The 26,449-nt window shown below is 39.8% G+C and overlaps 1 protein-coding gene across 1 annotated transcript; it reads left to right on the top strand.

The window, feature by feature from the left end:
- The first annotated feature begins 1,134 nt into the window (after positions 1–1,134).
- Positions 1,135–24,700, top strand: LOC143121863 (uncharacterized). Its single transcript, XM_076282548.1, has 6 exons — positions 1,135–1,407; positions 4,364–4,697; positions 12,872–14,345; positions 15,385–15,445; positions 18,320–18,653; positions 22,825–24,700. The coding sequence occupies exons 2-6, from the start codon at positions 4,409–4,411 to the stop codon at positions 24,555–24,557; spliced, it is 3,891 nt and encodes a 1,296-aa protein (XP_076138663.1). The 5' UTR covers positions 1,135–1,407; positions 4,364–4,408; the 3' UTR covers positions 24,558–24,700.
- Positions 24,701–26,449: the final 1,749 nt, after the last annotated feature.

Genomic DNA, 26,449 nt, shown 5'->3' with positions numbered 1-26,449 from the left:
GGTCTGGAATCTCCAGGCTAATTCTTTCACACAATCTTAAGCCAAAAACCACTTGGAGGTGCGAACAATATTTGCGTTTTGGTTGATTTGACCATCAGCCTGCAGGAAGGATTTCAGAGCCCTGAGAGAACTTGAGAAACACCAGCAAATTACACTCAGTTAGGGTGAATGAAAAGGAGACGTCTCGCAAAAAGCCACATAAATATTCTCATTGTGAAAAACCTAGTTAACCACCACATGCTTATACGTGCTGGAGAGAAGCCTCATAAATGTACCCAGTGTGGAAAAGCTTTTTCACTAATATGTAATCTTCAACAGCATATGCTACTGGAGGAGATTAAAAAAGGAGGTCATGAATATACACAACGTGGAAAAAATCAGACAACAAAACACTCACACGCTGGCTTTTCAATGTGAACAGCTTTCAAGTATTGAGATTAAAATCACTAAGTTCCAAAGTTAAACAGTCAACACATCAACCTTCCCTGGTGCCTGGACATGGGTTTGGAAAGAAGAAATGTGAAGAGATTCTGGGAATCCATCCCTATGCTATATTCATACTATATTCCTGCATTCTTGACTGCATTCTGGGAAATGCAGTGACAGCCACAGGAACAATGTTGATCTGTATTCATTAAATTGCATGCTCACAAGCAAACATGTCAAAACTGACCTCGTCCATAGCTCATGGGTAAGTCATCCACCTGCAGCCCAAAAGACGTTCATTTCCAGCCTGACAATATCAATGCCCAAACACCTAGTACCCCTATGCTCTAAAACTGCATGGACCCTGTTCATTGCCGAAACACCTGTATCCCTATCAGGGTTGTGCAGGGGGAGGGGGGTGCCGATTTTGTTCAGCCTCTTTTTTTTTGTCAAAGTTCACAAGCCCATAGAGCAAGAACTAAACCAGGAGGCTGAAATTATGCATGCTGTCATAAATCATGCATGCATGTATTACTTATTAAGATAGGCTGTGTTGAGATAAGCTGTCACTCCCGACGAGTGTAGGGAAATATATTATTCAGACCCACACTCCATTTCAGAAGGTGGCGGTAATGCAACCAGACGTTGTTTGCCACCTGCGATAAAAACAAGAAGAAGAAGAAGAAATGTTGTTTGTTGTCGCTGGCTTCACGCAGCTAAAGCCGATACACGCAGCCCACCTCGGGAGAATATTCGCACGTTGATGTTGGTTCAAGACATTTTGCAGGGATAAACACTGTCCCACGTCTAATCAGACACAAACACAAAATCGGCAGATCTAAGTTGACGGAGCAGCGAACTTGCCGGAGGAAGGTAGCCTATATGTTTTTTTTTTCCAGAAACAGACGAGAGCTAGTTAGACAAGCATCCCAGGTACCGTTAACGTCGGGAGTGACCACTGATCTCAACACAGCCTAAGAAGTAAGTAATACATGCATGCAAACTTATTTTAGAGATCGGTGTTTTCTCCCTAAAAAGCCAACAACCTTGAGTCATGTGGACCACTGTCGGATCGGCGCAGATCGGCGTTCCGCTTGCTTTTTCCTCATCGGTCCTCTGGACAGCTGTCATCTCGCTATCCGGAGAAAAAGGCTAGTCTTTGGTCGCCGCTATTTAGCGATTTCCGGCTCCCATTGACTTCCATTCAACAACAAAACGTCAATTATGTGGTTAAACTAACACCGCTGACTTATGCCAGCAATAATTTCACTTTGATTATAAACTACATTTTGGTACAACATAGAGCAGGAATAACATAATTTGGCTGAAGCAGTGAAGATATATTTTATGCAGTGTCAGCCTCTAAGACTGCCATTGCCTAAATTTGTGGTCGTTTAATGTCGAATGTCAGAGTAATTACATTCCAAAACGTACCTTAATTATATTCCACAATTTATAAAGGAACGAATTTTTAAAAGAAAAAACAATATATCAGAAGGATTACACAAATAATTGACAAGGAAGTACAAGATTATTCGACGGTCGCTTCTTTTCTAATAAATAATGGGCTACATTACATATTTCAGGCCACTAGATGGCGGCATTTCACTGCACTTCGGCCATTTTTTGGATGTAAAAGCAAGCAGTGAGATGGCGTCATCTGGTGGCCGCAATAGGGAGGGAAAGTGAAAACCAGCGCCCCAAGTTGGTTGCGTTCCTATCGAAGAGCAGCTCCAATGTTAAGTCCCATAGACCTATTTTAAAAAAAATACTGTGAAGCCAAATCAGCGATCTTATCCACCAAAAATATTTTTCAGTGTCTATACAGTAATAATCTTCTAACTGTGAAAATGTCAGACCCTATTTTGCCTTATTTAAAAAAATCGAAATTGCTCCTTTTGTTTCATAAACGAACTACAAAAAAGCCACGTGACTTTACCCTACGACGTTACTCAGATAGCATGGTTTGTTTATAGGGAGGGAAAGTAATCTCATCGCCATCTAGTGGTTGCGTTCCTAGAGTTTAGCGGAGGGGATGGGATTTTTTCTTTGAAAAAATATATCTCGGTGCACATTGGGATCTTAATTTAATGCCTTCCATATGTTAGGCACTGGGGTCACTTCTATTGCTTCAAGTGGTCATACCTTATTTTTAGGATCAGTTGAATTGTTTTGAGTTTTTGTCGTAACATGGTGATAACAAACTACAGTTGCATGTGACGTCACAGGTTTGGGCGCTTAATCTCTAACTGATCAATACGGCAATTTGCTTAACTGGCTTACATATTTTTGTAATAACGGAAGGTGATGTAAACCGCGTGGTGATAACCTTTATGTCTGGATAACTGGTGTTGTGCTTCTACTCACATGAAGAGCTGGCAGTAAGTGTTATGTGGCAATGCTAACCAGGCTAATAGGGAGGGATGATGGCGATGAGATTACTTTCCCTCCCTATAGCGCCATGAAATATTTAATTTAACAGGAAATTACGATAGAAATCTTGTTTTTTCTTACTAATGATTTGTGTTATCCCTCTGATATATTGTGTTTTTCTTTTTATACTTGTAACTTTAAACTAAATTGTGATGTAATATGAATGTTTTACTCTGATAAGTAAGGGATTCTTTCACACAATCTCGCGTCACAGACCTACGTCGCACACCACTTGGAGGTGCAAACAATCAGAGTTTTGGTTGATTTGACCATCAGTTAACTTCGGAACAGGTATTTTACTTTGGATAGACAATAGCAGTACATCATAGGAGTGATTAACGTCAAAAAATCTAGACTGGAAAAACTCAACATTTGACACCTCCACCTGTTTAGTGTTCTAAAGACGTCAAATAGTCTGCTATAGTTACCAAATTCATAGCCAAACAGCCAGAAGGGAAAATGCATGGATGGCTATAAAAGCTGTGCTTTCATTATACAACTAAACACGACAAAATACAATTATAACCTTGAGCCAGCTCCTTACTATGTAATCTCAATGGCAATGTGAAAGAATAATGGCCGCCAAGGCAACCTTTTATAGGTGACTCATGGACAAAGGGAAATGCAAAGCACTCCCCGTCACACATCGTAAATTTTCTTCCTCCCGAGATTTCTCCACGTTGCTTGATTTCTGTTATTCTGTTATTTTTGCTGTATATATGTTGTACGAAAAGGTAGTTTGTTATCAAAGTGGAATGGTTGCTGGCAAAGTCAGCGGCGTTAGTTAACCACATAATTGTGACGTTTTGTTTACATGTGTTCAATGGAAGTCAATGGGAGCCACAAATCGGTAAATAGCGGTGACCAAAGAATATTTCTCCGGATAGCGTGACAGCAGTGTCCTCTGGTGGGTAGACAAACGCCTTTGCCACTTTCGGTACAAACTCTTGTTATGCAGTTCAGTTATAGTTATTAATCAATTTACATGTTGAGTTAGTAAGCCAAGTTGAAGTGGTGTGGACCAGGCGTGATAAAGCCACCAATGGACTTGGCATGGTAAAGCCACCAGTTGATCTACAAATGTTTTTTTCTCTGGTTCTCTGGGCACAATCCCACCTACCTCAATCAAAGAGGAAAAGAGGCAGCACATCATTTGCCAAATAACCATTCATGGAAAGTTGCTCTCTATTATTAAAAAAAAAAAACGTTGGGGTCATTCCACGTCAGTTCAACCAGGGCCCACGCACTTAGGCTTGTGAACTTTGACAAAAAAAAGAGGCCGAACAAAATCGACACCCCCCTCCCCCTGTAAAACTGGCTGTATCTTGGAAAGTATTGATCTTACATAAGTAATTTTACAGTGTGTCTCCTGGATAACATAGGTACACCTGGTAATTTTTTCAGAATTTTTTGAGACCTAAGTGCGTGGGCCCTGGTTGAACTGACGTGGAATGACCCTTTGGCCTTTTTGACCTTTGACCTCATTCTGTTTCCTTGACTACAGGCAATTGAACACTTTGGACGGGATCATCTTTGTTCAGCTAGCAACATGGATCTCGGAGTTCCATTTAGTTCTGGCTGTGCTGAAACGCAGCAGGTTGACCTGATCGTGCTGGTGAAAGAAGAAGAAGATATAAAAGAGGAGGAATATGGTCATATGATTTCATGTCAAGATGAAGAAGAAAAGCCCTTTGCAGAGCTTCACTGTGAATCTCAAACAGACTGTAAAACTGAAACAGACGTCACAGAGTCACCAAGGTCTACTTACAATGAAATGACAACAGTGAAGACTGAAGTGAAACAAGAGGAGGAGGAACAACATGAACATCTGCTGGAAAGTAAGTCCTCTCACAAGCAGCTAAATAAACTTACAAAAAAGTGTGTAGATTATTTATCTGTTGTTTTTTTTAGCCTGGAAAATCCAGGCCCTGATAATCTAGAAAGATTAAGGGTAGGGGTGGGCGATATGGCCTAAAATTCATATTGCGGTATAATTTGGGACACAGACGGTAAACGGTATATATTGCGGTATAATTTGGTGTGTGAATTTCAATATAGGTCTAGCAGGTTCTTGCATAAAATAGTCAAGATTGTTACTTATTTAAAAATGTATTGGCTATAAAAATGATCAAAGTTTTATTTAGCCTATTCACTGCAGTAGACCGGCATCACTGTATGAAACATCACAAAAACATGAAACATGACATATTACATAGAACTGTAAATCATCTGATCATCTAATATTTACAGATATCTAGGCTATATATAACATTTATTTTATATTTGGCCTGTAATAAAATCATGTATTTAACAATTTAACCACAGCTCAGCTTTAAGAAACTCAAATAGCCTAGATGCATGCTTAGCATTTTGTGATCATTAGGATAAGGCTACTTTCACAAACTCAGTCAGCTGTCCTCTGATTTACCAATATCTAGGCGATATTTGTAACATTTATTTTGTATTTGGCCCGTTATGAAATCATGTGGAACAATTTAAACACATTGTAAAACTTAAAGCCCAAATTTGGAGACATCCATGCATGTCGAAATGTACTGCAAATTCAAAACTGGATTACTCTGGAACGGCTAACTGTACAGGGGACTGATTTACACCTTTGTGTTCGGTAAGGTCTGCTGTTTATTTTGATATGAGGTTTGTCGTGTGTTAAAAGAAGGGTTCGTGAAGTATTCCACCGAGATGAATGGGTTGGGAGATCATGGGACGCAAAACCTTCAGTAGAATGTATGATTAAATTGAATTATATTATTTACTTTTCTCGCGAACCGTTCCACTATCGGGTAACATCGTTTAAAAGCTGAGAAAAAGCTCTTTCGTGTGATGCTTGTGATGCAAGGCCGTAGTCATGATGTCAACATTGGGGGGGACCAAATCTGTGGTGGGGTCTGAGGGACCCCCAAACAGAATTTTAATACATTTCCTACCATGCAAAAATATTATTAAAAATCACAAACAAGTCGTTAGTTAGGTCAGTCAATTAGGTTATTCCAAACTTTTGACGGACATAGGCATGGCATGGATGGTTTATGAACCCCTGGACACAGATGCCCCCCCCCCCCCCCCCCCCCCGGTGAGTTTTGTGAAAAGAGAAGGGTGGAGAAGAAGCAACTTCACACAGAGGCTTGGGCTTCAGGGCCCCCTGAGCTCTTGGGCCCAGTAAGCCCATTCAGTAATCCATCCCTGGACCAGTGACTCCATTTGTTTTCAAAATGTATACTTTAAAAGAAATTACAAACTAGAGTATCTTATGAAACATCTATATTACACAGAATGTGGTTCTTTGCCTTATTACTTACACCTGAAGATTTTTTTAAACTAAGGCTTAGACTCATAGGTTTGGAGCCTAATAAGATTTTGTCTTTTAATTTAGATTTTATTATGCTGGTGGCTAATCACACCATTTTAACGTAGTTTGAAAGGGACAGGATTCAGGAATAGGCTACTAAGACAGGCCCCTCTTCTGTCTGACTCACCTCATGTTACCCCTGTATGCATTATAGACTGGCTTCTGACAGAAATTACGTTTTGTGCCAACATGTAGAAACACTAGGCCTACTACAGCGTTTAATTGGTGAATGGAGGTGCAAATTCCTTTCTTTGGTTATTGTCCGCGATTCACATTAACTGTAGGCTATCACGTATTGTAAACATTTTTTCCAACTTGTGTGCCATCGCCACATTTGATCACGTTTTGCCTGCATGGATGCGCGATTGAGTGCGCATCTAAATAATATGCAAGGTGCAACAATAATTTCTAAGAGGCCTACGGTAATTTCTGGCATTACTACTAGCATATGAATGCATTATTTATGTTGAAAGACGTGAAAGAAATGACACAGGCTTGCACAAATTCATCATTTAAAATAAAACGTTTCACTTTCGCTATCATTGCGAGAATAGGCTACAATATGGAAAATGTTCCCTTTCAGTCTGATCGGCTCCAAACATGTATGGGATTTCCTTAGCCTGTGCTACACCTTTCCAAGAAGTTTTGTGAAAATTGTACCGGTAGCTTTTGCGATATTGTTGACAGCCCTACCTCACCGCAGTAGGGTGCAGTAAATGGAAGCTTTTGAATGCGCACACCACTAACGAAAAACGGAAAATCACCAGGACAAACCACTCAGGGGTGTAGGCTACTCTGGAACCAGAGGTCACTAATTTGTGCGTTATTTACGTTTGATTACATTTCAGATGCGTGTTGGTTTCCTGTAGGCCTAGTATAGCGCTTTATTCTTTCTTTATTTTTCTATGTCCGTATATTGGCGGGGACATTTTGGTCATATTTGAATATTGGGGGGGACACGTCCCCCTCAATGTCTATGGTGACTACGGCCCTGTTGTGATGTCTGTGTGATGAATAGGCTACTTCGCGAGTAGTTCAACTGAGATGAAGGGAATTTGGACGCACTTTTTCTTGCGCTGTCACTTTCTCCACTGCGTAAAATACTCAATTAATTTGCGCTGTGAATGCTTAGATTATTTTGACAGGCCACACAGGCTAAATAAAAATCGCTATTAGTAGGACGCAAAGCAGAATATTGAAAGAAGGGGGCACCAAGGCCACCGTGGCCTGTAAACCTCCGATTTTCAAATGGGCCTCACGGCCAACGCAAGAGGCAACGACGTGGCCGCCGTGAAATTCCTACCCTGTTTGGGGGTTTATGTCTGTATTTCTCCTAAGTTATAAGTCTAAAGTTAGCGTCTTTATCGTGACATGTTTCCCTTTTAGTTCTCCCTCGTGTGTGATCCTTTTTGTGTGGGGGGCTGCGTCCACCCCTGTATGTGTAGCGTGTGTGTGTACTAGAGATGTAACGATTACCGGTATAATGGTAACCGCGATAAAAATGTTGACGATAATAATTACCGTTTTCATTTCAAACATCATGATTATCACTGTTGATTACCGCGGTGTGGAAACCGTGTGTTTAATCCTTCCCAGCTTCATCCAAGCCTGCTTTTGACATACAGTAGGCCTGGTACAATGGAACAAAACTGGTACCCTACTGATTCTGTTGTCTAATTGATGGTTTTAACTACGATTCGGATTAGGCTACACCTGATTTTAAAAGAAGGAACTTTTTCACTGTATGTGCACTATCATGTAGCCACTCTGCGTCTTTTTATGTTTGCGTCCACATTAAATCCATTCCACTCACGTTATCAGGAGAATACAGTAGCCTAAAGTTTTATTTTGAACGCTTACTTTGGTCTCACTCATTGCATCCAAATAACAGAAATAGCAAACTCCAAGTTATGGTAGGGTAAGTTAAGCTACAGTATAAGCACATCCAATTAAACATGAAGAAAAAAGTGAACGGGACACTTTTTGAAACTATTTCAGCTTGTGTAGGCCTATCAGTGCTTTCTGAACATAATTGAACACACTTTTAGAAATACCGTGATAATACCGAAAACCGTGATAATTTTGGTCACTATAACCGTGAGGTTAAATTTTCATATCGTTACATCCCTAGTGTGTACTTGACCTGCTCCGTGTGTATTGTGTTCTGGGTCTGTGTCCCTGCTCTCGTTCTCAGCTAATAAACCTTTTGATTGGACAACTGTCTGTGTCGCTATCAAATCGTTACAATACCTTCACCGCTCGCAGCCATTTTTCCACACCTGTGGCCTCCTCGTGGTTGCTGCCGGTGTTCCAGTTTAGATGGTGAGCAGGTTAACTTGTGATATTTGCATAAAATCCGTGAATATTCAACAAGACCCTGCCTACTTGTTAACAACGCTTTGCTCTGCTTCCGCCCTTCCAGTGCTGGAGATTCACAATTTCACAAGCTTGCAGTGCACGACAGAATATGAAGCAAAATCTTGCCGAAAACATGCGGGAATCGCTATGTAGCCTATAATGCATGTCTGCTTAAGCATCCACACAAAATGTTGTGCAAACAGGAAATGTGTCAAAGTAAATCAGCGAAGGTTTTGTTGGGTTTCGAACATGAGTCTCACTGAGGCAAAATGTTCTAAGCAGTAAGCACTACCACCACTACGCCACAGAGAGCAAAGCTTGTTATTAGTCTATTAGACTACTAGCTTACTAGCTATCCTGATGTCCATGTTAACTGGTGATAGCCTATAACATGAGCAAACACAGCGAATGCATGCCTTGAATAATGCAGATTCATTTTGCCTCAGTAATTTTGCATCACAAACAGTAACAAATGACCCCATCAGACGTTGTTCGTTTTTTGTGCAGAAAGCAAAAATTATGAAGATCACTTGGGCCTCGAACTGCTCACTAAAATAGCAAGCTAGCAGCAATAGTCCACACTGCTAACCAATTGCACCACTGGTTATTTTGTATCTATGCGATAGCATGGTGTTCCTATTAAATGAATGTAGGTCTATGTTGTCTTGTGACAGCTTATTTGTCAATTGATCAAGATATTCATTATAGCAAACATCTAGGCTAAGTGAATGTTTTGCAACAGGCTGCTGAACGAGCAGTAAGTAGGCTAAACTATTTTCTAATTTAGGCTACGTGGGAATCTGAAACCGCAACATCTGTCATCAAACTCTCTAGCTACATCAAAGTTTTGTAATATATGCTACCATGATAACCATTTTGTGTCGTCAAATTAGGACCAACAAATTAAATAATATTTAACTCGGAGAAAATAAGTTTCATGTGTTCACTTCAAATCATTAGACAGCTCACTGCATAACTTCACCGAGACATGACACTAAGTTATGATAATTTTTGCACATGACTGACGTATTTCATATTATTAACCCCCAAAACGGAATAAAGTGTTAGTGGGACATGCCAGTTTGTTGTACATCAGTTAGGTTTTGGTATGTGAGGCAAAGATGAACCTATTTTGTTGTTTTGAGGCTTGCATAGGCCCATGTTAAATTGTGATGGCACCAGTTAACATGGGCGTATATTTCTCACTTATGGTAACCTGTGTTAACTTTGACTAACAGTTCAATATAGAAATCTGGCATCAATTTCAGCGGCTCTTAGTGTAGTGTTATAGACGATGTAGAAGCTCATCCAATCAACTTTCTTGTCCATGCGTGGTTCGAATCCCAGCTAGATCGCTAGTTTTATTTTTTTCCATTCATTCAGTATGTGTCATATTTGTGGATAATGCTTAAACGGACATGTATTAGACATACACTGGTGATGTTTTCAGCGATATCCGTTATATTGTCTCACTTGCAAACACTTCGTGAAAATGTAGCCTAATATAAACCTGCACTATTGGAGGCAGAGCAGATTAAGAAGTAGGCAGGGTCTTGTTGAATATTCACTGATTTTATGCAAATATCACCAGTTAAACTGCTCACCATCTAAACTGGAACACCGGTCCCGGCAGGCCAAGCGTGTTGCAATTTGATGACATAATGACCTATCGCAATATGCCGGTATAACAAAAATCTCTATCGTTGGCCAAATTTTTATCGCATACCGCTTATACCGTTTATATCGCCCAGCCCTAATTAAGGGTCTGGCAAAGAGCAATGTAATGGCCCAACTAGAGGGGCGGCAACAAGCATGCATTTAAAAATCTCACTGCACGCAATTGGATAACACTAGACCATGTTTACTCTGAATTATTTCGGACTTCGACGCAATCGGATAACACTACGGCCAATGTGTACGGTCCTCCAACGTTGCAGCGCTGTCTTCATCAGTTTAGCTGGTTCCCCGAATTTATTGGGGTAAAAGTAACGTGCATCATTGCTCTTTGCCAGAGTGTCTCGCAGAGACAATTCCATTGTGCAGCAGAGCTGAGTATGTGGGGTTGCGCCCATGAAAAATTTGCCAAATCTTCTCTGCCTGGTTACCACAGACACCAAACAAAAATTCCTTACTTTTTGTAAGTTTAGGTAGGTGTGTAGCACTGAGTTGTGTGACTCTAGAGGATAAAAGTACATGTACTCTTTTAATCCCATGAGGGAAATTTGGTCTCTGCATTTATCCCAATCCGTGAATTAGTGAAACAAACTCACACACTGAACACACAGTGAGGTGAAGCACACAATAATATTGGCGCAGTGAGCTGCCTGCAACAACAGCGTCACTCGGGGAACAGTGAGGGGTTAGGTGCCTTGCTCAAGGGCACTTCAGCCGTGCCCACTGGTCGGGGTTTGAACCGGCAACCCTGCGGTTACAAGTCCGAAGGCCACAGCTAGAGGATGCTGTTGCACTCAGGTCTGTGGAGTTTGGGTTTAGAGTAGCCTGCTCATGTATCTGTTTAAAATGCTGGCTCCTCTGATGTCAGTTCATGACACTGGTTAGGGAGATGCCACTGACAATCCGGAGATTAATGGTAGGGTACCCTGGTTCCTCTGATATCCGTTGCAGTGCATTTAGCTGTTTTTTTCGGCTGTTTTGAATAAATATGCAGTTCACGATTAACACAACGTTACTATGATCTCTCGTTAGGGAGACGTGCAGGGGGCCCACTGACAATCCTGTTGTTGATTTGCATTCAGCTCAATGAGCATCAAACCAGCTAATAGGCTAACTGAAATAACACCATACCAATTTCTAGGTATGTGATAATGTGGGGCTATTTTAATTCCAAAGGCCAAGGGAACTTTATCAGGATGCATAGTGTCCTAGATCCATGAAATAACTGGCCTTTAAAAATAAAAATCTGCCTGCCTCTGTGGGAATTTAACATATACAGTACATAGCCAATACTTATGACCCCTGTATTTTAAGGAAGAACATTTATTTATTTATTTATTTAATTATTTATTTATTATACATTATTCATTCTCAAAGAAAATTGGTGTCCTTAAAGGTTGTATATTTCCTCATTTTTTAACCTAAGCATTAAGATCAATTTCCAAAAAATGGTTTTATTTTTCTCTTTTTAGTCAACTTTAGCAGAGGTGCCAATAATTCCGGAGGGTACTGTATGCTGGCGCCACTTTTTTTAGATGTTTCGGTACACATATGGGCAAGACAGCACATTTGGCATTTTGGTGAAGTCAAGTCAAGTTATAGCACATTGGGACTTATAGTGTGAACACACAAATCTTGTGAACTTTGAACTTGATTTACATTGTATGTGACTTACTCATACAGTGTGATGTGGTATGCAATAACATTGCTTAAATCGCACATGCCCAGCGTCAGGGTTAGGGCTGGGATAAACGATTATTTTTTAAACGATTAATCTAGCGATTATTTTTTCGATGCATCGATTAATCTAACGATTCATTTTTTCAGTCCGATTCGATTTCGATTCGATTATCGATTATCTCCCCATTAATTCACTAATAGCATCTTATACATGTTTATTTACATATCTGAATGAAAAAACATGAATTCTTTAACATTGCAATATATGTTTATTGCTCTTAAGATTCCAAAATAAAAGACTGAAGTGCAAGTAACTACAAGTGCAAAGTAATGTATTCTTAGTCAGAGGTAGCATTCAATAATCGGTTTTGAACGAATTTGCGCAGCATGGTCACGATGCTAAGCGGATTTAATAGCAATGTAGCCCACTGTGTTCTATGCAGTGCTTCTATGTGGCAACAACAATCCTTCAACAATCGTGAATATTTTGTTAAATGCACATGCAGAGGAGGAGCAGCGGGCTCGTTACGAGCGAGAGCGGGCGGGGCGAGGAAAGGCTGTGTGAGTAAAAAGTGCAGCTCAATGAAATTATTTTATCTTATCTTTAATTTAAATAGCAGGCCTACAACATAGAACATCAATGTGTGGTGGCCGGTTTTGATTTCGTGGTGCCCAGCCACAGATTAGTCAACGTATGGAAAACACTGAAGGTGTCAAATTAAAAATATTTAGCAGCACACGTTATGCTTGACGAATCGACGCTCATATTTTGCGTCGACGTATTTTTTGCGTCGACGTCATCGATTACGTCGACGCGTTGTCCCAGCCCTAGTCAGGGTGTCTTATAGTAAGTAATGTGTCTGTTGGCGAAACGTCTAAGTCTCTATGGTAACTCTTCATTCTAATTCTAAGTCTCTATGGTATCTCTTTCAGGTGTATCAGAACATCCACATGTAACGCAACAGGAGATCCATGGACAGAGTGATGAACTCAACCTGCAACTTGAAGGAAGACTGCACCACTGCACGGTCTGCAGGAAGAGTTTCATGACCCAGAGAGAACTTGACAAACACCAGCAAACACACTCTGTTAGGGTGAATGAAAAGGAGAAGTCTCATTGTGAAAAAGCATTTACAACATCCTCACTAGTTAACCAGCACATGCTTACACACACTGTAGAGAAGCCTCATAAATGTTCCCAGTGTGGAAAAGCTTTTGCACATAGTTCATCTCTTAGAAACCACATGCTGATGATCCACACTGTAGAGAAACCTCATCAATGTGCCCAGTGTGGAAAAGCTTTTTCACATAGTTCAAGTCTTTCACGCCACATGCATGAACACAAAGGAATGAAGCCAAATATGAAACACTCTGGAGAGAATCCTCATAAATGTGCCCAGTGTGGAAAAGCTTTTACAACATCCACAACTCTTAAATTTCACATGCGTATACACACTGGAGAGAAGCCACATAAATGTGCCCAGTGTGGAAAAGCATTTACATCATCCACAACTCTTAAATGTCACATGCGTACACATACCGGAGAGAAGCCTCATAAATGTGTCCAGTGTGGAAAAGCTTTTTCACAAAGTTCAACTCTTAGAAGACACATGCTTATACACAGTGGGGAGAGGCATCATAAATGCGCCCAGTGTGGAAAAGCTTTTACAACATCCAAAATTCTTAAATTGCACATGTGTATACATAACGGAGAGAAGCCATATAAATGTGCCCAGTGTGGAAAAGCTTTTATAACATCCACAACTCTTAAATGTCACATGCATACACATCCTGGAGAGAATCCTCATAAATGTGCCCAGTGTGGAAAAGCTTTTACAACATCCTCAATTCTTAAATTGCACATGCGTATACATACCGGAGAGAAGCCATATAAGTGTGCCCAGTGTGGAAAAGCTTTTACAACAACCACAAGTATTAATTGTCACATGCGTACACATACTGGAGAGAAGCCTCATAAATGTGTCCAGTGTGGAAAAGCTTTTTCACAAAGTTCAACTCTTAAAAGACACATGCTAATACACAGTGGAGAGAAGCCTTATAAATGTGTCCAGTGTGAAAAGGTTTTTCAAACAATGTCAAACTTAACATGTCACATACTTACGCACACTGGAGAGAAGCCTCATATATGTTCCCAGTGTGGAAAAGCTTTTACACAAATTTCAACTCTTAGAATACACATGCTTATACACAGTGGAGAGAAGCCTCATAAATGTGTCCAGTGTGAAAAGGCTTTTCAAACAATGTCAAACTTAACATGCCACATGCTTACGCATACTGGAGAGAAGCCTCATACATGTACCCTGTGTGGAAAAGCTTTTTCAAGAGGTACAACTCTTAAAAGCCACATGCTAATACACACTGGAGAGAAGTCTCATAAATGTGTCTAGCAGAGGTTGAAAAAGTACTAAAATATTGTACTAAAGTAAAAGTAGCAATACTTTGATTAAATATTACACAAGACCTTTCTGTTTAATGATCACTTCTCCTCCACACCCAACACATAGTTTCATACAGATAACTTGTCTTTGTTGTATTGTTTTGTTTGTTTGTTATTGTGTTTCCCTGCCTTTGTCTCTGTTGTATTGTTTTGTTTGTTTGTTATTGTGTTTCCCTGCCTTCCTACTATATAAAGCGACCTTGGGTTTGAGAAAGGCGCAATATAAAATAAATGTATTATTTATTATTGTTATTATTGTTATTATTATTATTATTATTATTATTATTACATAAGACAGGGTCGGAGTGGGGCCACTTTTCAGTCCGGGAGTTTCAGGCCCAAGACCAGCCCACTTTTCCCATGGTGGTGGAAATTGGATAAATTAAGCAACAGTTCAGTTCTTACTATCCTGTAGTTTTTATTAGTGGTTCAAAAAATGTGTAAAGGTTATATAATAATTTACTTAAACTGAGAAGTTCACAAAAAATATTCCACAAGGATAGGTTGATAAGTTACAGTATCAAAAACAGAAAGAAATAAAGCATTTGAAATGTATTCCACTCTTCCACAGAGGCATGAACTAATGTTCACATGTTTTTCAATGTGGGTAGGCGATCATATTGGTGTTTGGTGATGTAGCCTATAGCCTACTACTCCTTTACTACACTCATTTCTGAGCAAACGGCATATAGGTTGATCATGTATGTTACTGCTGTCATATACAGATCTGTCTTAACCCTTAAAGGAGTACCGTCACACCAGTGTGACGGGAATGTTAAGAAATGAACGTTCTAAAGAATATCTGGGTTCATTGAATTCAACATAGAATTTTAGAACCTTCAATTGTTGCGGAACTTAGAACGTTCAAAAACCTACACCTTTAAGGGTTAAATCATTTTAATTCATGTTGTTTACTCTATCATCTCTACTTGTCCCTCATGGCCTCCTCATTGCTAATTTCGGGCTTATCATCATCTGGCTGATCTAGCCCAGTGGTTCTCAAATGGGGGTACGCGTACCCCTGGGGGTATGTGAAGGCACTCCGGGGGGTACGTGAGATTTTAAAATATACATATATTTAGAAAGTAGAATCCATGCAAAAATACTACCAATTAGTGTTTTGCATATTTATGGAGTTTTAAATTGTTATATGGTCACTGTTTTCACTACATTAGTTTGAATAATTTGCAATAAATTTAGTCATGGATTATTAACATTTTAAATGTTCAAAATAGTTTTTTTCCAAATGTTTGAATTTTGTATGTGTTTCCAAAGTTCAATAAATTAGACACTGATGGCACAGTGCTCTGTTTTATGTCTTTTTTTCTCAACCAAAAATGCTTTGTGCTGGTTAGGGGGTACTTGGCTGAAAAAATATTTCACAGGGGATACATCACTGAAAAAAGGTTGAGAACCACTGATCTAGCCTACTGCTCAGAGGCTTCATTTTTTACTGCATAGCCACACAGATCAGCAAAGCTTGGGTTTTGTTATCAATATTTGCATATATTCGCAGTCTATGAATCGCAATGTTGGTTGATACAAAAAGGCTAATATTTTAATTAATTTAATAAGTTGCTTGCAAATAGGTTGACAACGCTAACGTCCAATATTACCCAATAATTACGTAATCATTGCTATCTCTCTTACCAGTTGGCAGTGTCGTCTTCAAAAAAATCTGGTAGCTCACCGAGGTGAAGTTAATTTGTATTGATATATTCGGATATTGGACTTGTAGATTTTTTTTAATGCGGCCGGTTTCACCCCGTGTTTGCAGACAATGTACAAACACTACTTAGGGACCGTCTATAAAGTACCTTCTGAATTACCTTCATAGTCTTTTTTGTCAATAGCTTTGACATCATGTGACCTAGTGACTCCAAACCAATGCAGAATGCACACTGTATTTTATATGAATATTTTAAAGAAAATACATTATTTCCCATAAGAAACTGTCTCCTTTTTTTCAATACCTTGCAAGCCATGTGACCTAGTGACTCCAAACCAATTCAGAATAGTTCTCCTATATGAGACTAATAAGACACACCTCCTCTTAGTCACTGTATGCACGCTGTATTTTATACTAATATTTTAAAGACAATACATTATTTCCTATAAGAAACGGTCTCCTTTTTTTACTGGGGTCAGATTTTACTAGATTTTTAATATGTTATTAAGTACATCTAAAGGTATCATTATCATAATCATAATGAAAAACCTTTTGTATCAATTTTTTTGAGGTTAGGTGTTTTTTTTTCATAGGCCTATATTGACCCGCCTAAAGATATAGTTGGCAACCGCCAATATAAAACAAGAAGAAGAAGATAAACCCATAGGATAAACCCATAAAGAAGAAGAAGATTGTTGTGGCTTTGTTTATTTGTTCCTTTGCCCCCCCCCACCCTTTAATCTCCAGACTGCAGTCTAGCAGGCCTAGCTTCTAACGTTAAAGTTATCTCCAGACTGCCAGCGAATTCACCGGGTTGGTCAGTTGCTAAAGAACTTTGTTGGCATTGCATCGGTTGTGAAGACACAGCTCTGTGCGCAGTTTTCACGGATCATCATTACCCTTGGACATTTTCAGCTGGTTTGGAAATTGGACTAATTTTAACATCACCTTTTCCCCTTTTAAAATATATTTTCTTTTTTTTTCCTTTTTTTTTTATTTTTTATATTTTTTTTTTTTTTATTTGTTTATTTGTTTTGTTGTCTGTCTTGTATGTCTTGTACTTGACTACGCGGCTCCGTCCGGCATTTTTTGTATTTGTTATTTTTTAAAATGTATTTGTCTTGTCTTGATGTCATGGGTACGCTGGCGACTACGCCGCTCCATCCGGCATCTTTTGTCTTGTTGTTATGTGTCTTGTTTGTGGAGCGCTTTGGATTGCACTATGTGCATGTTAAATGCGCTTTAAAAATAAATCTGACTTGACTTGACTTGACTTTAAAATTAAGCCAGGATAGTCTGTTAAATCCCTTTGCACACTCCTGTACAGTAGGTGGCGGTAAGCACCAAAGAGTTGTAATCCGCCAATAAATCAAAGAAGAAGAAGATTGTGTTGCAGCTTCACGCAGCTAAAACCGCAATTTACACGCAGTCCACCCCGGGAGAATATTCGTACGTTGATGTTGATTCAACACATTTTGCAGGGATAAACACGGTCACACGTCCAATCAGACAAAACACCAAATCAGCAGATCTAATTTGACGGAGCAGCGAACTTGCTGGAAAAGGGTATGTGTTTTTGTTTGTCACAAAGACTAGGCGAGAGCTAGTTAGCCAAACATCCCAGGTAAGTTCTCAAGTGACCGCTTAGATCAACAAAACTTATATTAAGAAGCAATACATGCATGTAAACCTATTAAGAAGCAATACATGCATGTAAACCTATTTTGTAGAGATCGGCTCTTTCTCCCGAAAGTGACCCGGGTAAATCAATAACCTCGCGTCGTAGCATAGCCTAGCCTACTCTTCACTTCAGATAGTTATGTGGGCTATCGGTCCCTTGGCATGGGGGGGAGATCGGCGGTCCGCTTGCTTTGTCCTCATCGGTCCTCTGGTGGCTGACAAACTCCCCACCGTGTTGCGACTTTAGGTCCAAACACTTCATTCATTTATAATTATTAATCCATTTAGGACTACATGGTGAGTTAATAGTAAAAAGGGTGTGGTCCAGGCGTTGTAAAGCCACCGGTGTTACGATAACGTTGATCTGCGAATGATTTTTTCTCTAGTTCTCTGTGCACAGTCCCGCTAGGCCTAGACAACTTGAATGTGTCGACCTCAGTCAAAGAGGCTAAGAAGCAGCACATAGCATTTGCCAAATAAACATTAATGGAAAGTTGCTCTCTATTTGTAAACAAAGAAAAGAAAAACGACTTTGACCTTTCTATTCGTCTTCATTCTGTTTCCTTGACTACAGGCAATTCAACACTTCGGATGGGACCATCTTTGTTCTGCTAGTAACATGGATCTTGGACTTCCATTTAGTCCTGGCTGTGCTGAAACGCACCATGTTGACCTTAGAGTGATCGTGAAAGAGGAAGATATAAAAGAGGAGGACTATGGTCATATGATTGCATGTCCAGATGAAGAAGAAAAACTTTTTGCAGAGTTTCACTGTAAATCTGAAACAGACGTCACAGAGACACCAGAGTCTACTTACAATGAAATGCTACCGACAACAGTAAAGACTGAAGTGAAGAAAGAGGAGGAGGAGGAGGAAGAGAAGGAACAACATGAACATCTGCTGGAAAGTAAGTCCTCTCACATACGGCTAAATAGAGCATCACAGTCCCGCCCACAGGAGTTTCCGGAAGTAAGAATTCAATGCAATTTCTCCATTGACAATTCGGGTATAAGCCATACAAACTTAACTGCACATGGTAGACTCAAAACCAGCTACGGCTGTACAAAGCGATTGTATATGGTCATATAGAGGGTGAAAATTCAAGGGGAACTAACCTTGTTTTGAAATAAATGTCTTTTAATCGCGATGTCTTGGATAAGTACTTCATTTCCCACAATCCCACAGTGATGCCTCTGATTGGTGGAAAGGCCGTTATGATCATAGTTTGAAACTTTATCAGCGAAAATTATTGACAAAGATGGCGGAGTCTTTTACTGCCTATGAAGAAAATCTTAATGTGAATAAAAACTTTCTAGACGAACATTGGTACTTGTATCAACAAGGATTGTGGTTTATCTATCACACAAACTTAGTCAGGGCCAATACACCATCAAATAGAACACGGTAAATGCTAGTTTAAACACTTAACTTTTCAGGTAGCCGATAGGCTAATCATTAGCCTTTCAGACATTAGAATGTCATTATAATGCTGCTAACATTAGCCTACATGCTGCAACACAGGTATGAAATATATTATGTTTTAGTGATCTTGTTGTTTCTATGAACATGAATTGTTGTTTATAGGAAACATCAACGAGGCATAAAAAGCCCTGTATATCCTCATTAAGTATTAAACTTTTGAACTAGCTAGCTAGCTGATGGCACACACTGGATGCTACCACCAGCTAGACACTGCAGTAAAATGGTTAGCAAACCGTCCATGCCCCGTGAATATTTCACTGTTTCAAAGACGAAATCAAGAGTGTCAAAAGGGGTGAAAACCACTTTAAATCGGGTCACATTATTGACTGTTGTGTGTCCGAGGGTCAGCTTGTGGGTTTTGTAAGGGCCGGCATGAGGGACAAGACCTACAAAGTTGTGTGGTGAGTTTTGCAGGGAGGTTGGTAATGCTAGTTAACATTAGCTAGGCTACTGTAGCCTTCATTGTACAAGTCATATCATCAATCATTAACCTAGAAATACTTCATGTACATTTAATTAACATTTTGTGTAATAATTCACAGCAAGTTAATAAACTGAATATGGTGGTCCAAGAGCAGACCATGCACCGGTCCATGCATCAGGATGGCAGTCAGATACAAAGCACTGCACAATGTTGCTAACGTTAACCGCTTTCACACACACGCGATATAAAATACACGATGGTAAATATAACATTCAATACCAAAACACTATTATTTACACGATTACTCCTGAAATAACTGCTATTAACTGCACATTCACTATATAAAAATCACTGTTTGGAGGAAAAGGTTCGTGTGCTGTCGTCGGTTGGAAGTTAAATGGTAAAATCGCGCCGGTTTTGCCTATTTTATTCAGTGAGGCGCGGTGGTTTATGGGATGAGTAGTTCCTTCGCTTGGAATTGAAAATATGTACACAGTCTTGTACCTTTGACTTTTTTTGGACTTTCTCTTCGTTTTTTCACTCGAAATGATATGTTGTATGCTTATGAGTTACGCCGTAGCTGATTAGCCTAAGACAGACTAAGAAACTCTTTAGATACGAAATGAATGGGAAATTTACTTCCGGAAACTAAGCTCTCGGAGGAGGGGCGGGACTGTGATGCTCTATAGATTGGTGTGTTGCACTGAGTTTTGTGACTCTAGAGGGCGCTGTTGCACTCAGGTCTGTGGCAGCACTGTGTTGTATTACATTGACTCATTCATATGCAGAAGGTACTCACCCCGGTAACAAAGGCTCATACACAGTCAACAAAGCTGCACATTTAGATAAGAGAAATATATATATCCGTTTCGGTTTCGAGTCTGTAGTCTGCTCATGTATCTATTTAAAGGGGAACTTGGGAACTATTTCAACTTATTATATGGCTCTTCACAATGCAAGTAGAACGCTCCATTGACTTTAATGGGATTTCCCAAAGGTAATGCACTCGTTTTGCAAACTGCCAAAAAAAGCTCACAGGAAAAGAAGGCGGCCTGCGAGAGTAATGGGAGGGTAACCTCTTCTTCAGAAAGTATTTCTTTTGGCGATTTGCAAACAGAGTGCATTACCACCATCTGCTGGACTGAAGTGTGATGGCAATTGTACCCTGCAGCCTCGTTCTGACCGCCGGGTAAATAAGGCAAATTGCTGCTATAGCATATACCGGGCCAAGCTCTGTAGTGACTTATTTGATGTGTTTTCATGCAGAATAACACCCTGAGCTCAATTTTCGCAGTAATTTTCATCAGTAATATTGAATATACTGTAGTGGTTCATTCCACGTCAATTCAACCAGGGCCCACGCACTTAGGTCTCAAAAAATTCTGGAAAAGGCTAGGCTAGTGAATAAAAGTTGCGTATAGTGCATAAGGATATGTGGATGCAATTCATTATGTTTTCTATATCATTACTTTATTTACCTGTATGTTGGCCAAAAATAAATAAATATAGACATTTCATATCTCTGGTAGTTTTATTGTAGACTATGCTTGCAACTTTACCAAACATTATAGAAGTAAACATTCTCTCCTTGCCCCGTTCTCTCCTCGGCTTGTACATTTAGGCCTAGTCCACACGACGACGGTTTTCGTGAAACCGGTAACTTGTGTTATGGTTTTGGCCTTGCTTCTGAGCCAAAGCCAAATCTATACCTCTTCTACAACATAACACTTACGTGGTAGTGAGTAGAGGGTCCCTAAAGCCAAACCGAAGTATCCCGAGGTCTTTATGTGGTCGAATAGAGAGTCCAGAATGAATTTCATCAAGCCAGTACCTTTCCGGGAATGTTGCCATCTTTGCCGCCACCTTGAGGGGAAAGTCCGTAGGAATCTTATTGCTGTGTAACACGCTCTGGAAATTCACAATTTCGTCGCCGTTTTAAAAAAAAAAAACATAGTCCAGTCCATACAACTTCATTTCAATTTCGAAAGAAATACTGGACTATGTTTTTTTTTTTTTTTTTTAAAAACGGCGACGAAATTGTGAATTTCCAGAGCGTGTTACAACACACTCAGCAATAAGACTCCTACGGACTTTCCCCTCAAAGTGGCGGCAAAGATGGCAACATTTCTGTAAAGGTACTGGCTTGACGAAATTCATTCTGGACTCTCTATTCGACCACATAAAGACCTCGGGATACTTCGGTTTGGCTTTAGGGACCCTCTACTCACTACCACGTAAGTGTTATGTTGTTTGGAACTGTAGAAGAGGTATAGAAATAGCGTTTTGTAGCGGCGCAATTGAAATGCCCCGCTCACTTCCAGGCTACGAGTTGTGACTGAAAACGGTACAATCGAACTTTCTCAAAACACATCCGAATGACATAATTTTGATGTCAACTCAACGTATGTACCCCCAATCATCCGGAAATCGATCTAAAGTGCATTTTACTCCGGATAATTCCTTTAACAGTAATTGCGCATTACATTAATTAATCCGCACACGAGTTTTATGTATTTTTATACCGTGTATTGTCCGCGTAAATTCATGCACCAAACCGTGACACTCGTTTCGGTTCAATACGAATACATGAACCACGTTTTTAGCCACTTGCTTGTCCATATATGCTTGCACCACGTTGTTAGAGTCACTTGCTTGTCCATATATGCTTGTGCCACATTTTTAGATGTTTCGGTACACATATGGCCAAGACGGCACATTTTGCATTTTGGTGATTTGATGACTTATTCTTCTGAAGTACTTACACTATTCTAGGTATAGTGTGAGCAGTCAAGTTGTAGCACATTGGGTCTTGGGACACATGAATCAAGACCTAGTGTGAACACACAAATCTTGGGGACTTACATTGTATGTGACTTACTCATACAGTGTGATGTGGTATGCAATTACATTGCTAAAATCGCACATGCCCAGCCTCAGGGTGTCTTGTAGTAAGTAATGTCTGTTGGCGAAACGTCTAAGTCGTTATGGTAACTATTTCCGGTGTATCAGAACACCCACATATAGACCCTTTCAAGAGAGTTCCATTATCAGCATCATAGTTGGCCCCTCAAGGCTTCCGTTTTAACATTCCATATGTTATCTTAATGCAGAGGAAGTAGATTGGGAACCAAATAGAACGTTCAAGCATTGTTTTTGTTTTTATTGTTGAAAGGATCTATAATGCAACAGAAGATCCATGGACAGAATGATGAACTCAACTTGCAACTCAAAGGAACGCTGCACCACTGCTCAGTTTGCAGGAAGAGTTTCACGGCCCTGAAAGAACTTGAGAAACACCAGAAAACACACTCCATTAGGGTGAATGAAAAGGAGAAGTCTCGCAAAATGCAACATAAATATTCTCATTGTGAACAAGTTACATCATCCTCATTAGTTAACCACCACATGCTTACACACACTGGAGAGAAACCTCATAAATGTGCCCAGTGTGGCAAAGGTTTTTCATATAGTTCAGCTCTTAAAAGACACATGCTAGTACACACTGGAGAGAAGCCTCATAAATGTTCCCAGTGCGGAAAAGCTTTTTCACAAATGTCGGCTCTTAAAGGCCACATGCTTATACACAGTCGAGAGACCAATAAATGTAACCAGTGGGGAGAAGGTTTTAAAACATCCTCAATTCTTAAATTTCACATGCTCAAACATTCTGGAGAGAAGCCTCATAAATGTGTCCAGTGTGGTAAAGCTTTTTCACTTAGATCAACTCTAAAAAAACACATGCTTATACACAGCGGAGAGAAGTCTCATAAATGTGTCCAGTGTGGAAAAGCTTTTTCACTTAGTTCAACTCTTAAAAAACACATGTTTATACACAGCGGAGAGAAACCTTATAAATGTGCCCAGTGTGGAAAAGCTTTCGCAACATCCTCAATTCTTAAATTTCACATGCTTAAACATACTGGAGAGAAGCCTCATAAATGTGTCCAGTGTGGAAAAGCTTTTTCACTTAGTTCAACTCTTAAAAAACACATGTTTATACACAGCGGAGAGAAGCCTCATAAATGTGTCCAGTGTGGAAAAGCTTTTACAACATCCACAATTCTTAAATTTCACATGCGTACACATACCGGAGAGAAGCCTCATAAATGTGTCCAGTGTGGAAAAGCTTTTTCACAAAGTTCAACTCTTAAAAAACACATGCTTATACACAGCAGAGAGAAGCCTCATATATGTGCCCATTGTGGAAATGCTTTTACAACATCCACACATCTGAAATTTCACATGTGTACACACGCAAGAGAAAATCCTCATAAATGTGCCCAGTGTGGAAAAGCTTTTACAACATCCGGAATTCTTAAATTTCACATGCGTATACATACCGGAGAGAAGCCTCATAAATGTGCCCAGTGTGGAAATGCTTTTACAACATCCACAACTCTTAAATTTCACATGCTTACACATACCGGAGAGAAGCCTCATACATGTGTCCAGTGTGGAAAAGCTTTTTCACAAATTGCAACTCTTAGAAGACACATGCTTATACACAGTGGAGAGAAGCCTCATATATGTGCCCAGTGTGGAAAAGGTTTTTCAGTAATTTCAACTCTTAGAATACACATGCTTACACACACTGGAGAGAAGCCTCATACTTGTACCCAGTGTGGAAAAGGGTTTTCACAAACTTCAAGTCTTAGAATACACATGCGTACACACACTGGAGAGAAGCCTCATAAATGTGTCCAGTGTGGAAAAGCTTTTATAGCAATGTCAAACTTATCACGTCACAAGCAAACACACACTGGAGTGAAGCCTCATGTATGTTCCCAGTGTGGAAAAGCTTATTATAATGGCTCAGCTCTTAAAAAACACATGGTGAAACACACTGGAGAGAAGCCTCATAAATATGTCCAGCAGAGGAAGTTCCGCACCATCAGTTATCGGTGACCTGGAAAAAGACCTGGGGAGATCTAAAAAGCTTTTTCACAAATTTCAAATCTAAAATTCCACAAGGTAATGCACACAGGGAGGAAGCCTTAAAAATGTGCCTAGTGTCAGAAAAGCTTTTCTAAAAATGTCAGACCTAACACACTACACTACACATACAAGCATTCAATTGCGATTCGAAGCAAAAAGTATCACGGGTAGATAAGGAAAATAGCATTATAACATATTTGTAAATGTGGTGACGGCAAAACATTTTGTATGCACTTGTGGTTAAAGTGAATCGTAGATTATATAATAACTTAAGAAAGTAAAGGAAATGATTTGCACCTCCGTTCACCAAATAAAGGCCATGGTTGTGTTTCTACAATATGTTGCCACAAAACGTAATTTCTGTCAGAAACCAAGTAGTCTAAACGTTTTCATTGTCAGCGTGAACTATGATGATGTCCATGTTCAGTATGTTTTTCATTTATTTAAGCAGTCACATTTGGTTTAATGCATGGGGTAACTAGCCTGACGCAGTTATACTCAATTCTAGTCAGAATATGAGTCTGATACTGCTCCATTGGGACGTAATTATGGGGCGTGTTTGAACCGATACAGGTGGGGAATGCCTCTGCACTCAATAGGATAGACCTAACCAATCAGAGCAACGAAATAGCTTACCGTGAGGTGTAGGAAGAAAACACACAAACCATCCTTCTTCTCCACAAATGCCTTAACATTGTTTTCGGTTTTTTGTAAAAGTTAGTGCCGTCAATAACTCCTAGCCTACAACACTCATTAGCGAAATCTAAGAGATACGTAGTAGGTCTAGGATAGGAAAAAACTGATAGCCTATATCCCCTCTGTTTTTAAAAATAATTCTGATGAACACTGATATGCTACAAACATATTAAACAACTGGGAAAGGCTGTTGCGAATCCCTCGAACAGGTGGTCAATCAGAGATTTCAAATGAATGAGGGATGTCGCAATGCAACAGCGCTGTTTTCCCTTGATGAAAGTGAAACCACGAGTTTTCCCACATCTCAACTTTGGCCAAAGTTTTCAGAAATAATCTTTTTCAGTGATAAAACCTCATTAAATAATATGCATTTTCCATATGGGGTCTTAAAAGCCATGTATCCTTCTAGCCACAGCGTTTTTGTTTCAAACATAAGCCTAATCTAAGCGTGCTCAGATGACGTGATAGACCAGGCGCTGTTGCTCACCTGTCCATCATCGTAAAGCCCGATTTGATTGGTCCGCTCGATATAGGGCGAGCATACTTGCTCCACAATAGAGCAATGCCAGACCGAACTTCCCGATCTCAAATGTTGTGGGCGGGACTATGTTTGGAATGGTACCCAGGCTATGGGGTAACGTGACGTGCATCAGACAAGATGGGCCTGTCCCTCTCAAATCGCGTTGAAATGGTGTGATTAGCGACCAGACAAGAAAAGAAATCCCAGGCGAGTCACCCCAGGAACCCCGTGTTGTTATTATTATTAGGCTAATTATGACTGGCCTGCCCCGACTGCTAAAAAAAATTTTTAGAGTAGAACATTGAAACACGGTCATCTCATTTAAATGGTGGGAACGTAACAATGTAACCAATTACACATTTAATTCACCTGAACAGTATTTGAATCCTGTTTGTAGGCTACTCGCAGGAAATCTTGGACCTAGCAGTTGCTCCGCAAAGCACAGATTCCATTACTGTTGATCTGTTATCACAGATTTCATTAGCCATATTAGCCACCAACAACCGGCTAATGATGTATTTTGTACATGCATAACAACAACATATGAACACCCATATTGCTGCTGTTGTACTTCATTGTATCTACAGCTGTTAATGTGATTACTCATGTATCGAGCTGTATTTCTCTGCCCCCTCAGTTGTGATAC

Source organism: Alosa pseudoharengus, unplaced genomic scaffold (assembly GCF_046254945.1).
Source record: "Alosa pseudoharengus isolate Yale_2024_CS ecotype anadromous, Long Island Sound unplaced genomic scaffold, YU_APseudo_1.1 YU_APseudo_1.1_scf_1, whole genome shotgun sequence".
Classification (NCBI taxonomy): domain Eukaryota; kingdom Metazoa; phylum Chordata; class Actinopteri; order Clupeiformes; family Clupeidae; genus Alosa; species Alosa pseudoharengus.
This window is presented reverse-complemented; position numbering and strand designations above follow the sequence as displayed.